This window comes from Sus scrofa, chromosome X (assembly GCF_000003025.6).
Source record: "Sus scrofa isolate TJ Tabasco breed Duroc chromosome X, Sscrofa11.1, whole genome shotgun sequence".
Lineage (NCBI taxonomy): Eukaryota > Metazoa > Chordata > Mammalia > Artiodactyla > Suidae > Sus > Sus scrofa.
In genome coordinates this window covers 67,556,524-67,569,113 of record NC_010461.5, presented here as the reverse complement: position 1 = coordinate 67,569,113, position 12,590 = coordinate 67,556,524, and the positions used below count along the sequence as shown (strand labels likewise).

The 12,590-nt window shown below is 33.6% G+C and overlaps 1 protein-coding gene across 1 annotated transcript in view; it reads left to right on the top strand.

The window, feature by feature from the left end:
- HDX (highly divergent homeobox) overlaps positions 1 to 12,350 on the top strand; it is a 156,981-nt gene extending 144,631 nt beyond the window's left edge. Inside the window, exons 8-9 of the mRNA XM_021079848.1 lie at positions 3,512 to 3,634; positions 8,055 to 12,350. Coding sequence (XP_020935507.1) covers positions 3,512 to 3,634; positions 8,055 to 8,180 — 249 coding nt within the window. The 3' untranslated portion in view covers positions 8,181 to 12,350. The remainder of the gene's footprint in view (positions 1 to 3,511; positions 3,635 to 8,054) is intronic.

Genomic DNA, 12,590 nt, shown 5'->3' with positions numbered 1-12,590 from the left:
TTCAACAGATTCTGTTTTCCAAATGTTCCCAACATGCTAGACTTTAAAATACTGAACATTTTAAACACGGAAGGAAATCAGCTTTTGAAATTTACTTGCTAAGTGGTCAAAGAGCATAATATAATCCTGCATTTAAACTGTACTTTCGACTAATAAAATTATAAAGTTGTTGGTTCTGAAGGACAAGAGATCATTCTAATCTCTCCTACATGGTCATATAATATTTATAAATGTTCAGTTCAGGATTAAAATGGCTCTGCAAGCCACCGCTTGGCGCAGGCTCTGGAAACTACAAATGAGATGACTGGATTGCACAGCTGTTAAATGTGCTCCACTTAGTATCTCAAACAGGTCAGTTAGAGCTAGGCCCAGAATGTTTACTCAGAGTATTCTTTCTAGGACCTTTCCCCTCTAGGGTACCAGCCTGATTGAGAAAGTTTGAAGCTGAATACCAGGGCAAGCCATAGTGTCCAGTCCAGAAATGTCAGTTATCGTTTTCATTAAACTCTAAAATATGTTTAATGATGCAGTGTTTTCCATTCTGGTCAATGCTATGTGAACAAGGGATCCTTCACTACCCTATTAAGGATATTTCTTATAACACATCACTATCCTATATAAACATTTCTTTAACTCTCAAAAGTTAGCACCTATGTAGGAAATATATCTTTTTACAGTCATTATTTAAAATATTTCAGTTCACTTCATCTCTGAATTTTGTTACCTTAATTCTGAAGTAAGGGTAAGTGAAACCTCATAGCAGTTCTCATTGCTGATTTCAGGGTGTTTTAAATCAACACTGTGGAAATTTACCAGTTTGGAAATTTCATCTTCCTTCAGAGAACATTGTTGTATTCTATTTGCATATACATGCTAATGTTCTTTGGGTATCACTTTGTGGGTTTCTTAAGTATGTTCCTTATAAGCTTCTTGAAGGCAGCAGCAATATTTTTCTTATTCATGTATTTGTTATCTGGTCTAGTGCCCATCACATAAGTATCAGTAACTAGCTCCTGGGTGAGTGAATAAATTAGTTATTTTATCCTTGGAAATACTTTTAATATTATTATACAAGTGCTCATATATATATATATTTGCATAAATACTGAAGAGAAGGAATATTTGCATGAGAAATTAGAGATCCATATACGAAAAGATGCTTCCTGACTTTTGCAAATGTGAATTAATGTTTTTAAAATGTTTCCTAATGGATCATGTGTGTAGCTCAAAAGGACTATATATTCGGAGACACTATGATAATGATGATAGATATCTTCTGTATTCAAAAAGACTTCCTGGTCAGCACTTTACTAATACTCTAATCTCAATGCTCTGACAGTGAATACTTCAAAAAAAGTTTAGAATTAGTCAAATGTATTATAGCAGGAGCATGTGGAATTTTATTATAATGCTTACTTGTAATTTAGATTGCTGTAGAGTGCCTTTGGATAAGGAATTTAGCTTGAATCATCATTTGTATATCATTCACTTGATATTAAATGATCTGAAAAGGAAGCAGTTTTATCAGGTAAAGTAAGTTCTAAACTGAGCTGATAAAAGTAATTGATTCAGTAAACATATTCATAGATTGAATGTGATTAATACAACTGTATCCTATCAACTGGAACAAGAATGCCTATAGAATTAAATCATTTTAATGTATTTCATGCATCTCTTTGAACAAATGCTAAGGTCCTGGTTTGCTCTTTGAAACAGGTTCTCTGTCTGCAGAGAATACACATAGCTTATTTTCAAGGTTTTTTTTTGGCATGAGGGCTGGCTAATAATTTTTAATCAGGGTTTTTTGATGTATAATTTTCATATAATAAAATTCACCTCTTCATACATTTAGAATTTTAACAAGTGGACAAGTTGTACAACTATGACCACAATTTATTTATTCATCTGCTAATGAACACTTTTGCTTCTAACTTTGGGCTATTATGAATAAAGCTGCTATGAATATTCATGTATGTCTTTTTGTGGACATGTGTTTTCATTTCCCTTGGGTAAATACTTATGAGTAGGACAGCTGAGTCAGATGGTAAGAAAGAATATGTTTAATTTTATAAGAAACTGCCAAAACATTTTCCAAAGTGGCTGCACTGATTTACACTCCCACCAGCACAGTATAAGACTTCAATCAGAAGTCTCCACATTCTCGGAGTTCCAATCATAGTGCATTAGAAATGAATCTGACTAGGGAACATGAGGTTGCAGGTTTGATCCCCGGCCTCGCTCAGTGGGTTAAGGATCCCATGAGCTGTGGTGTAGGTCACAGACCTGGCTTGGATCTGGCATTACTGTGGCTCTGGTATAGGCCGGCAGCTGTAGCTGCAATTAGACCCCTAGCCTGGGAACCTCCGTGTGCTCCAGGTGTGGCCCACAAAAGACAAAAAAAATAATAATAATAATAATAAGTCTCCATATTTTCATCAGCACTTGCTATTTTCAGTCTCTTTAACATTAGCCATCATAGTATGGTTGGTAGTAGTATCTCATTGTGGTTTTAATTTGCATTTCCTTAATAGCAAACAATATTAAGCACTTTTCATATATTTATTGGTCGTTCAAATGTCTTTTTTTATGAAATGTATGTTTAATTATTTTGCCTGCTTTTTATTCAGTTGCTGGTCCTATGTTTGTGCTATAAAGCTTGAATGAAACTCCTTTATCGGATATGTGATTTAAATTTTTTTTCTCCTAATATGTACCTTGTATTTTTACTTTCTACACAGTGTCTTTTGAAAAGTAAAGGCTGTAGGGTTCTTTTAATTTTTAAGCGAAGTCTTTAAAAGAGTCATGTTTTTTGTGTCCTATTAAGAAAACTTTGCCTAACCCAAGGATGTAAAGTTTTTTTTCCCTACTTTTCCTCTAGAAGTTTTATAGTTTTAGGTTTTACATTTATTTCTATGATATATTAATTATTAAATTTTATGCATAGTTGGAAGTGGCTGATAATCTTTTTTGGGGTGTGTGGATATACAATTGTTCAACCACTGTTTTTTGAATGACTATCCTTTCTTTGTCCATTGAATTACCTCAGCACCTTCATATAGATATATTCATTTACATATAATGTATATTACATTATACACAATTAATGTAATATATATTTCTGGAATCTGTTCTATCCATTGATCTATATGTCCACCAGTTTGCCAATACTACACCTTCTTCACCTGTCTATTTTTAATTGTAATCCAAATGCTAATTAGGTTTAATATAGGAGGAGTCTTTCCAAGAAGGGAATTTTTTCTTGATTTTTCTCTTAATGAAATTTATTTGATTGGATTTTTGACCTTGCAGATTGTTTTCTGCTGGTTATTTGCTTAAAAGGCAGCCTTTGAGTAATAGGATAATTTCCTTCCATGCTTTATATTCCTTTATATTAAAATTCCATCTTCTTTACTATCATCCTAATTTGATTGCTTTTTAAAAATTGTGTTGTGCATCAAACATGTATAATCTAGGTTTGCATAGAGTAATTATTTGATGTTTTCTTCTTCAGAATGAAGAAGTCAGATTCATTGAAAACGAGCTAGAGATTCAAAAGCAAAAATACTTTAAACTTCAGACATTTGTTAGAAGTTTAATACTAGCTGTAAAAGCTGATGACAAGGAACAACAGCAGGTAAGTGACAGAAGAATTTAGTAAGCTGTAATGTGTCATGTTAAAAATGAGGTGTCATACTTGGGTTCTTCATTTTTTTCGTTTTTATACTTCATTCCTGTTTGGCATCAAGGAAGGATTTGTTACTTTATGAGTTTTTTTTTAGCACAGTTTTCTTGAGAATAAATATTCAGATTTTTTTGCACTGCTTTAGTGGAAAATCAGAATAACTGATTTAAATACTTCATTAATTCCAAGCTAACATAAAGTAGGGAAAGAATTTTTTTTTTTTACATAATTGTTGATTATATTCCCCATTATGTACATATCATTTCATTTAAAGAAATTCCCAAAATGTTCGTAGAGATGGGGCTTCACTAACTGGAGAGGCACATGTTTTGGGAGTCCTTGTAAATGAAAGAAATGAGGCAATTGCCTCTCTTTTGGATTTGTTACCTTCCAGCCCCTACTAGAGTTCACAGGTGTTTGAATACCTTCTATTCATGATAGGTTGAAACTACTTTGTGAAATTCTTTGTGACCATAGTACATCATTTACTTTTCCCAATTTAACTGTAATATTTGATTCTTGTGCCCCAAAGATGAAATGCAACATCTTTTGTTTGTTGTTGTGGATTTTTGTTTACAAGTTCCTCTTAAATTACATTTTCTGTCTCATTTTTTTAGTTGCAATTTGTATAATAATTTATTAGTCTTGCTAAAAAGGAATATAGAAATATATTAAATGTTCCATTCAATACTAAATGATACCAAATTTGCCTCTGAGGTGTATTCGACCATATTGATTCTTTATCAGAAAAATTCAGTCTGTGTATTATGTTACACAGGAAACCATTAATCAGGAATAAGCCTCAGAGGTTTTTATTCAGGTAGAGTTCAAACATTTATCCCTTATTTCCAAGCAAGACTGCACGTACATAGTCTTTCCCAGTCATCTCCAGGGGAAAAGATTAAAGTCTTGGCATCCTACAATCTACCCCCATTCTTTTTTTTTTAAGAAAAAAAAACTTTATATATTTCACCAAAGTACTGAACCAGAAGTTTAAACCATAAAAGAATTTACTCACGAGGCTTAAACAGCATGTACATCACATGTCTAGTTTCATGAATTGTACTCTTTCTATGCTGTACATACACAGACATCCTAAAACAGTAGTCTTCAGTTCCCTTTGCCAGTTTTATTTAAGCATTTTGCTTTATCATGTGAGTTGTGCACATTCTATAGCTATTGAAAATATGTCTGTTTTTTAGGAACCTACACTGCATATTTTAAATGAATAAGATGATAGTCTTGAACATGGTCACCAAGGAGCTGTAAATTTTAAATAAATGTAAAAAAAATCACAACTAGGTCCAACTATACGAGTAAATTGGAATGTGTCCTGGTCCCAAAAGTCATAGCATGGTTTAGAATTGAGACTTATATAGTCAGCTTATTAGCAGTTATCTGTGTCTCTTGATATCTAGGAATAGAATACAAACTGCATATAATTTTCTAATTCTTTTTTTTTTTTTTTTTTTTTTTTGTCTTTTTGCCTTTTCTAGGGCCACTCCCTCGGCATATGGAGGTTCCCAGGCTAGGCGTCGAATCGGAGCTGTAGCCACCGGCCTGTAGCCACCGGCCTACGCCAGCCAGAGCCACAGCAACGCAGGATCCGAGCCACGTCTGCAACCTACACCACAGCTCATGGCAACGCTGGCAGGGATCGAACCCTCAAGCTCATGGTTCCTAGGCGGATTCGTTAACCACTGTGCCACGACGGGAACTCCCAATTTTCTAATTCTAACCTGGCTTAATTCTTTCCCCCAAACCACTAACAAATAAGAAAAGTACCTATTGTATATTTTCCTTTTCTTCTTTTCTTATACTTTTCCTCTGATAAAAGGCTGATGAGCTAAGATATGGGCAAAACATCAGCTGGAGAAAAAAAAGAGAGAGAGAGAGAGAGAGTTATACAAAGATTACTGAAAAATCATAGCCTATATAATCAGCACCTAAATAGAAAGTACTGATTTTTATAGTTGAGATTGAGTATAATGGACCTCAAAATATGGTCTAAAAATACAGAAGACAATAATAGTCATCCACAAAGTTTATCCAGGTGATCTCAAATTACTAATCTTTACACTATGAAATTCTTAGAGGTTTATTTCTGGAAGGAATTAACATTTATTCCACCTAATAAACTATTGTGCCATTGGTTTCTCATTTTAAAAATCCTCAGTGTTTTTTCTGTTAATCTTGATTTAGGTAAGTTAAGTGAGATAAGTGGTCCACAGGATAATATGCCCCAATAAAGCAGTCCAGGATTTAAAAATATATGGTACTCTCTGACTGAAATATTAGATTATCCAAATGTTATTTTTTCTTAATAAACAACAATTTTAAAAGAAAAATAATGTTGCCCACACTTTACTAAGTCATTAGTTGTAGTCTTTCTTCCTTTGAGAATTCACTATGTGGATCTAGCCAGGACAATTACCTTTATTGAACTTCAATTTCTCCACTTTGCAAGGAGGATGGAGCTTGGCATGCAAACTTTAGAGTCTAGAATAAGTATTATAGAGACTGATGGTATATTTTGGAAATGTTTTAATCTCTTGGGAAGAGGTGTACTAGGTTAGACTCTGACTGATGAAGAACCTGGAGTGAAGAAAATTCATTGTGTTTACTTCAGATCTACTGAAAAAAACATTTCTAGCAATTGACATAATCTGAATACTTGTTCTGTGTGCCAATGTTGAAATCCAGAAAGATATTGAAAAGAAGAATTTTGAGGTAGATTTCATGAATTAGTAATGCTGTATACTGCCTCATATATAAAAAATTTTCCTATTTCATATTACACTCATTTTAGTCAACTACATTAAATACTATGACAGAGAAATAAGTAGTAGTGCTTCTTTGATTTGAAGTATCCCCACTAGAATTTAGAATGTCATTAAGTCTACTCATCCACCTGACTTTCCAATACTCTAAGCTATGTTAATTGGAACATTTTGCCCTCTTTAGTGTGGCTTCTTCACAACTGCAAAGTAAAATAAATCCAGTGATGTATTTCTCATAAACCATGATCAACCAATGTCAGCAAAGGCTTTGCTTCACCTGGACTGAGTTAGTGATAAACAGTTAATGTAGAATAAAATGGGCTCTATGTCCTATTACTGCAACCTAGAAACCTTAGAAAGCACGTAGTAGTACCTTTAAGAGACTGCTTTTGTAAATACTGCTCTCAATTTTATCAACTTCATGAACTACCATAGCATATAACAATAACAAATTTTCTTTCAGATAAAAGTTAGTCTTTCCTTTTGCAGCCTGACAGAAAAGTGTAATCTTTCCTCTCTGCTGTGCTCTCTGCTATAAGACAAAAAGTATAGGATTTAAGCTGTTACTTCTTCTAATAAAGAGAATCAGAGAATACTATCTTATCTTAACAGTGGACTTCATGAATTCTCCAATGCCCTGTCTTTCTGTTCCTTATTTGGGTAGTGGCAAGCTTGCATTTGTTCTTTTCCTTTGGTCCTTGTTTACTGCTGCACCCAGAGCTCACAACAAGGAATGTTGTCTACAAATTGCCAAGATTGCTACATTATTTCTAGTATTGAGAACAGCAAATCAATCACTTAGATTGTTATTTCTGATGGTCAAGTAGGCATCAGCAGTACCAACCACATAAAACTTTATTAATTATTTATTTTTCTAGTATGAAAGCATATTCTACAATTCCAAATGAAACAATTACACCATGGCAAAACTTAGTTCATGGCTCTTGGCTTATCCTAACTACTCCAGCAGAGAAATGAGCAGCCCTCTAGATACTTCATTTCACAGCTAGATTCACTGGTGCAGCAGTGCTCTGGTGAATGCTTGGCCATCTGTAGATATGGGTATAGCCTTAGAAAAGAAAAGAAAATCAGTTGGACTTTTCAAGATGTTAAAGTTTAGTCTAAAGTAGAATAGCTGAACATTTTCTCTAACTGCTAAATTCTTTCTGCCACTGAAGTACAAAATAGTCTTTTGTCTGAAGCATAACTGGACAAGAATATTTCAATAAGGCGTATAATTTTAAAGGCCTTTAGCAGCAATCAGTGAACACTCAAAACTAGTATGAAAATCACTTACCTCAAACACTTCAAAGCATTTGGTTCAGAATAGTTGCTCATTTCTCTCCTTATTTCCCTCTTATCCAGGGTTCCACTCTACATAATCCACACTCTCAAGATCTAATATTTTGTTACTTTGTTAATAGTATATGAAGAATTTTTCTCTTAGGTAAGATATTGTATAAGGTCCTGAAAGAGAAATGCTCCTTTATTTAAATCTGTAAGGATAAATCAACATGAAAGGACCACAACTATAAAACTGGAAAAAAATATGTCCACATACTAATTCAAAAAAATTGATTTTTCTGACTCAGGCACTGCTGTCAGATTTACCTCCTGAATTAGAAGAGATGGATTTCAATCATGCCTCGCCGGAACCTGATGTTACCTCATTCAGTGTGTCTTCTTTATCAGAGAAAAATGCCTCAGACAGTTTGTGATGGGGGGTGGGGATATATGATACAGCATTTTGGCTACCTAACAGGTACGCATTTTAAGATAATTGCATTCCGTTGCCCTGAAATTCTTCAGTTGGAAAAACATATTGTTGAAACCAACATGTTCTGTGAAGGATAAACAAGATATAATGACTACAGTGCAAAAAAAAGTATGTAAAATTTAAAACCATTGCTTGAGAGATTTTTCCAAACTGATGGAACTCTTGGGAAAATGTATTTCACTTTGAGCAGTTTGGCTATTAAATGCATAGTGTCTAATTAAGTTTTTAAAAATTTGGTTTTATAGAAGAGTCTTAGTTCTAGTAATAGTTTTGACCAGACACACACACAAAAAGGTATTTCAACATAGCTTATCAAGTTACTGAAGCCTGATTACTCTTGGTTTGTAAACATTACATCTTATATTTTCCTCTCTCCTTTTCCTGTCATCTGCATACACTTTTGCTCAGGAAAGTGGACTGAAAATTGAAAACAAAACCTTAAAAATGTTTTAACTTGGATGAGTCTTGGAATTTATTTTTAAACACCTATGAGAATTTTGACTTAAGTTAATGATCGAAAAACTGAAGTGATTACTAGCATGTAATTGTAAATTATTGGTATTCTTCCATTATCTAACCCAAATATTTGGGAGGGAGGCATTATGAAAAAGTTATTCACCAACATGTAGTCAAAGAAATTATCTAGTGTATAGAAACAAAATGTTGTAAAAGATTAGTCTTAATGGGAACTCTTTGTTGCTACAGATGACAAATATTGAAAAGATTCACATTCTACTGATAAATTTGTGTAACTGAGTTAGGTGAAATGTTGCACAAATATTACAAGTTTATCACCATCATTATAGTATTTTTTTTGGTTTCTTACATTTTATGAAACAAGAAGTCAAGGTAAGCCCCTGAATTTTTTTTTCTATATAGTCACTGAGCTTTGCCACAAAATTTACCTCATTTCCATGTGAGTATCGTACAGAGTCATTAGCCAAGGATAATATCCAAAAAGAGTTATACTGCTTTGGTTGTAAATCACAATCCTCTGAATTTCCTGGATACTATTCTCTGAGTACACTCCTAAAATGGGAACACTACTCAGTTGTTCTATTAGTAGGTACCATATGGCACCACACTGTAGACAATTTTTTGCAGACCTTCCCTTTCAGGGTATCAGATGGCATTACCAAGACCCATAGAAGAAAACATCCCAGTTTCTCCCTGAGCACACAGTATCACATATTTTTAAGTTGGCAGCGTGGAATTGTATCACATGGTTAAATTACCATCTATATCTAAAAGATTAATGAAGTGGCTGGATGGGTCCTTTAGCCATCAAGCTTCTATGTCAGATATTTTTGTAATTTGTAAATAAAACCAGTTTTGATCTTGGAATTTATAGGTACCAACTTATGATAATAGAAAGATAGTCATGAATGTCTTTGACCTTGAAATGTCCCCTTCCTCCACACACACATAGATAAGAGTTAATGATAACTCTTCACTTTGTAAGCTATTTGTTTGACTTAATATTGCTGCCATGCTTCTGTCATGGTTCTTTGTTAGCAAAAATATTTCAGTGGTTAGGTATGCTCCCTTTTAGCTGACAGCCATATGGTTTTGTGTAAACAGTGTTTAGTACTCCTTGCTGACAAGTCAAATTCCATTCAGAGAAAAGAAGGCTTAGTAACAGAACCTCAGATATTAAGTTTAAATTTATCAATCACACTAATTCCTCTATGAGATAAAAAGTCTCTACTATACAGCAAATATAAAAACCATTTCTTAAGGTAGCCTGAACAGATCTAGGCCTTCAAGTCTCTCTTAGGATCTTTTTACTAGTCATCGAGTTTATCTTTAAACTCTAATTTCTCCTACTTCAATTTAAGCTCCTTGTTATTTGATTCTTGTTACAAGGCAAAGCTAGATGATCACGCCTCAGCAGTTAGTCACTAAATCAAAAAAATATTCATTGGACTCCTGTGGTAGGGACATTGGTTTTCTACTCCTCAGCAAGCCATAAACTTCAAAATGAATTATTTCTTTTCACTTTTTAAGAGATCTAAATAAAATTATTTTAGTAGAAATTTTAATAGATTTGAGGATTATGCTAAGTGATCCTAGAAAGAATCCTAGTCTACAGTTATGAGAGGACCCATAGATGATTCCCTTGTCCCTGTTTAAAGTTTCATTGAAATAGAAACTGCATAAATCATAGTAGTCACTTAAGAATTCTTTTGTCTTGGCATTTATATTTCAACATTAAAATTATTTATTTTACTATCACTGGAATTAAAACATTTCAAAAGTGAAATGTGGTTTTTCTGTAGCATGAACCAAAGGAAATAGATGTATCCAGAAAAAAAACATAATTGACAAAATTCAATTATACTCTATAGATTTTGAAAAAAAATGCCAAGGTCAAGTATTTAAAAATCTTTTATGAAGAAAATATATTTTCACATGCAGATTGGAATTGGCATTGAGACATTTTAAAGCAAGAAAAATATCAGTTTGTGGACTGCTTTTGTGAGCATCTTCATGACTAGAAGGAGAGAAACAACTAGTCTTTCTTTCTTTATGGCTTTAACACAATAATAAAACAGAACATACTATCTGAAGCTGTACTCTCACTCACAAAGACAGATGCCAAGATGAAAAAAAATTTTTTTCAAACTAACCTTTGATGTCTGCTTTTGGCTTAGAGTAGCTAACCAGTTTCTGAACAGGAAATGTGTATCTAAGAGCACTTACCCTTCAAAATGTGTATGTATATATGTGTGTGTATATATATATATATATATATATATATATATATATATATATATATATATAAAACAGGTACCTTTCTCATTTCAGCCAAGCTAAAATTAGTCCCAAGAAAATGAGAACTGCAGTTACCCTGGCAAATAGGAAAATTAGCAAATGCAAGGAAAACACTCAAAGAAAACTGGCCTCTTTATGGAAACTAAGGATATTTTGGTGTAAGGTCAGTTATCAACAGCCAGACTTTTATACCACCATTGTAATCATGTGATAGAAATGTTTGTTATTGTTGGAAAAGAAAAGGCTGCAGCCCAGTCATATCCTGTCCTCTGTGTACTACTAATACCTCAAAAGATGTCTCAGAGGTAATTTCCCAAAGACAGTAACATCTATTTTAAGGCACTTTAACAGTCAGCAATTTATAGGAGAAAACATAAGTGGTATATTTAAAAGAAGTCTGGGCTCCAAGACTGATTTTTTTGCCCTTTTGGGGTGGGGTGGGGGCATTCATTTAGCCCATTTCCAAGGAATAGTTTCTGCATTTTAGCCTGATAGCTTATGACCATTTTTAAGAATTCCAAGACCTTTAACTACTGTCCTTCCTCTATATTACAGGGACAGTATACTGGGAATAATGCCTATAAAAAATATAGATTTTCATTCAGATCCTAAAAAATGCCAAATTCTGATAGAATAACCATTTAAGGATTTATGAATACCATAACGTCTAAATGATAAATAAATGGGTTTATCTTTGAAGTTGGTATTATTCTTGGCAGACAGCACTGTATCATGCTCTTCACCAAGCTATGCTCTGTGATGTTATAATGGAGGAGTCTACTAACTTCTGAGTCAACATTTGCCATACCATTGCCAAAAAACCAAAACAAAAAACAAAACAAAACAAAACAAAACAAAACAAACTTTATTAAGAACAGATTTGCTAAGGGAGAAAAGAGAATAAGGTGATGTTTTCATGGAAATATATTCTGATTGTTCCAGTAAAGTGTATACTGAGTATATATTGCTCCACATTGAAATTTTATATTACATTAACTTGTTAAGTAATTCCTTTTAGCAATCTTGCATCCCATTTTACTGGTACTACCTCTGAAACATACTATCACATTAAAATCACACAGACTGTAATGCGACCTTTTGTAGGGTTTTTATTTAAACTTTTATAGAGGCAATAAATGATTTCTAACTAATAGGCACCTCTTTTAATGTTTATTTTTCTAAGTCTTGTGTTATAAGCATTGTTCCCCTTTTACAGTTTTACAAATTATTTTTCTCCTAAAAGTAATGTTCTAATTTTTAAAAAATGGCACAGTGGAAATGAATCTGACTAGTATCCATGAGGATGCGGATTCAATCCCTGACCTTGCTTAGTAGGTCCAGGATCTGGCATTGCCTGTGAGCTGTGGTATAGGTTGTAAAAGCTACTCTGATCCAGTGTTGCTATGGCTGTGGTGTAGGCCAGCATCTGTAGCTCCAATTCGACCCCTAGCCTGGGAACTCTCACACACCGTGGGTGCTGCCCTAAAAAAAATGTAGAGGATAATAAGGTATTTGGGTTCAGAGAAAGGAGAACATGGAATGCTCAAGTGGAAATTTGGTTGATTTCCAAACTGAC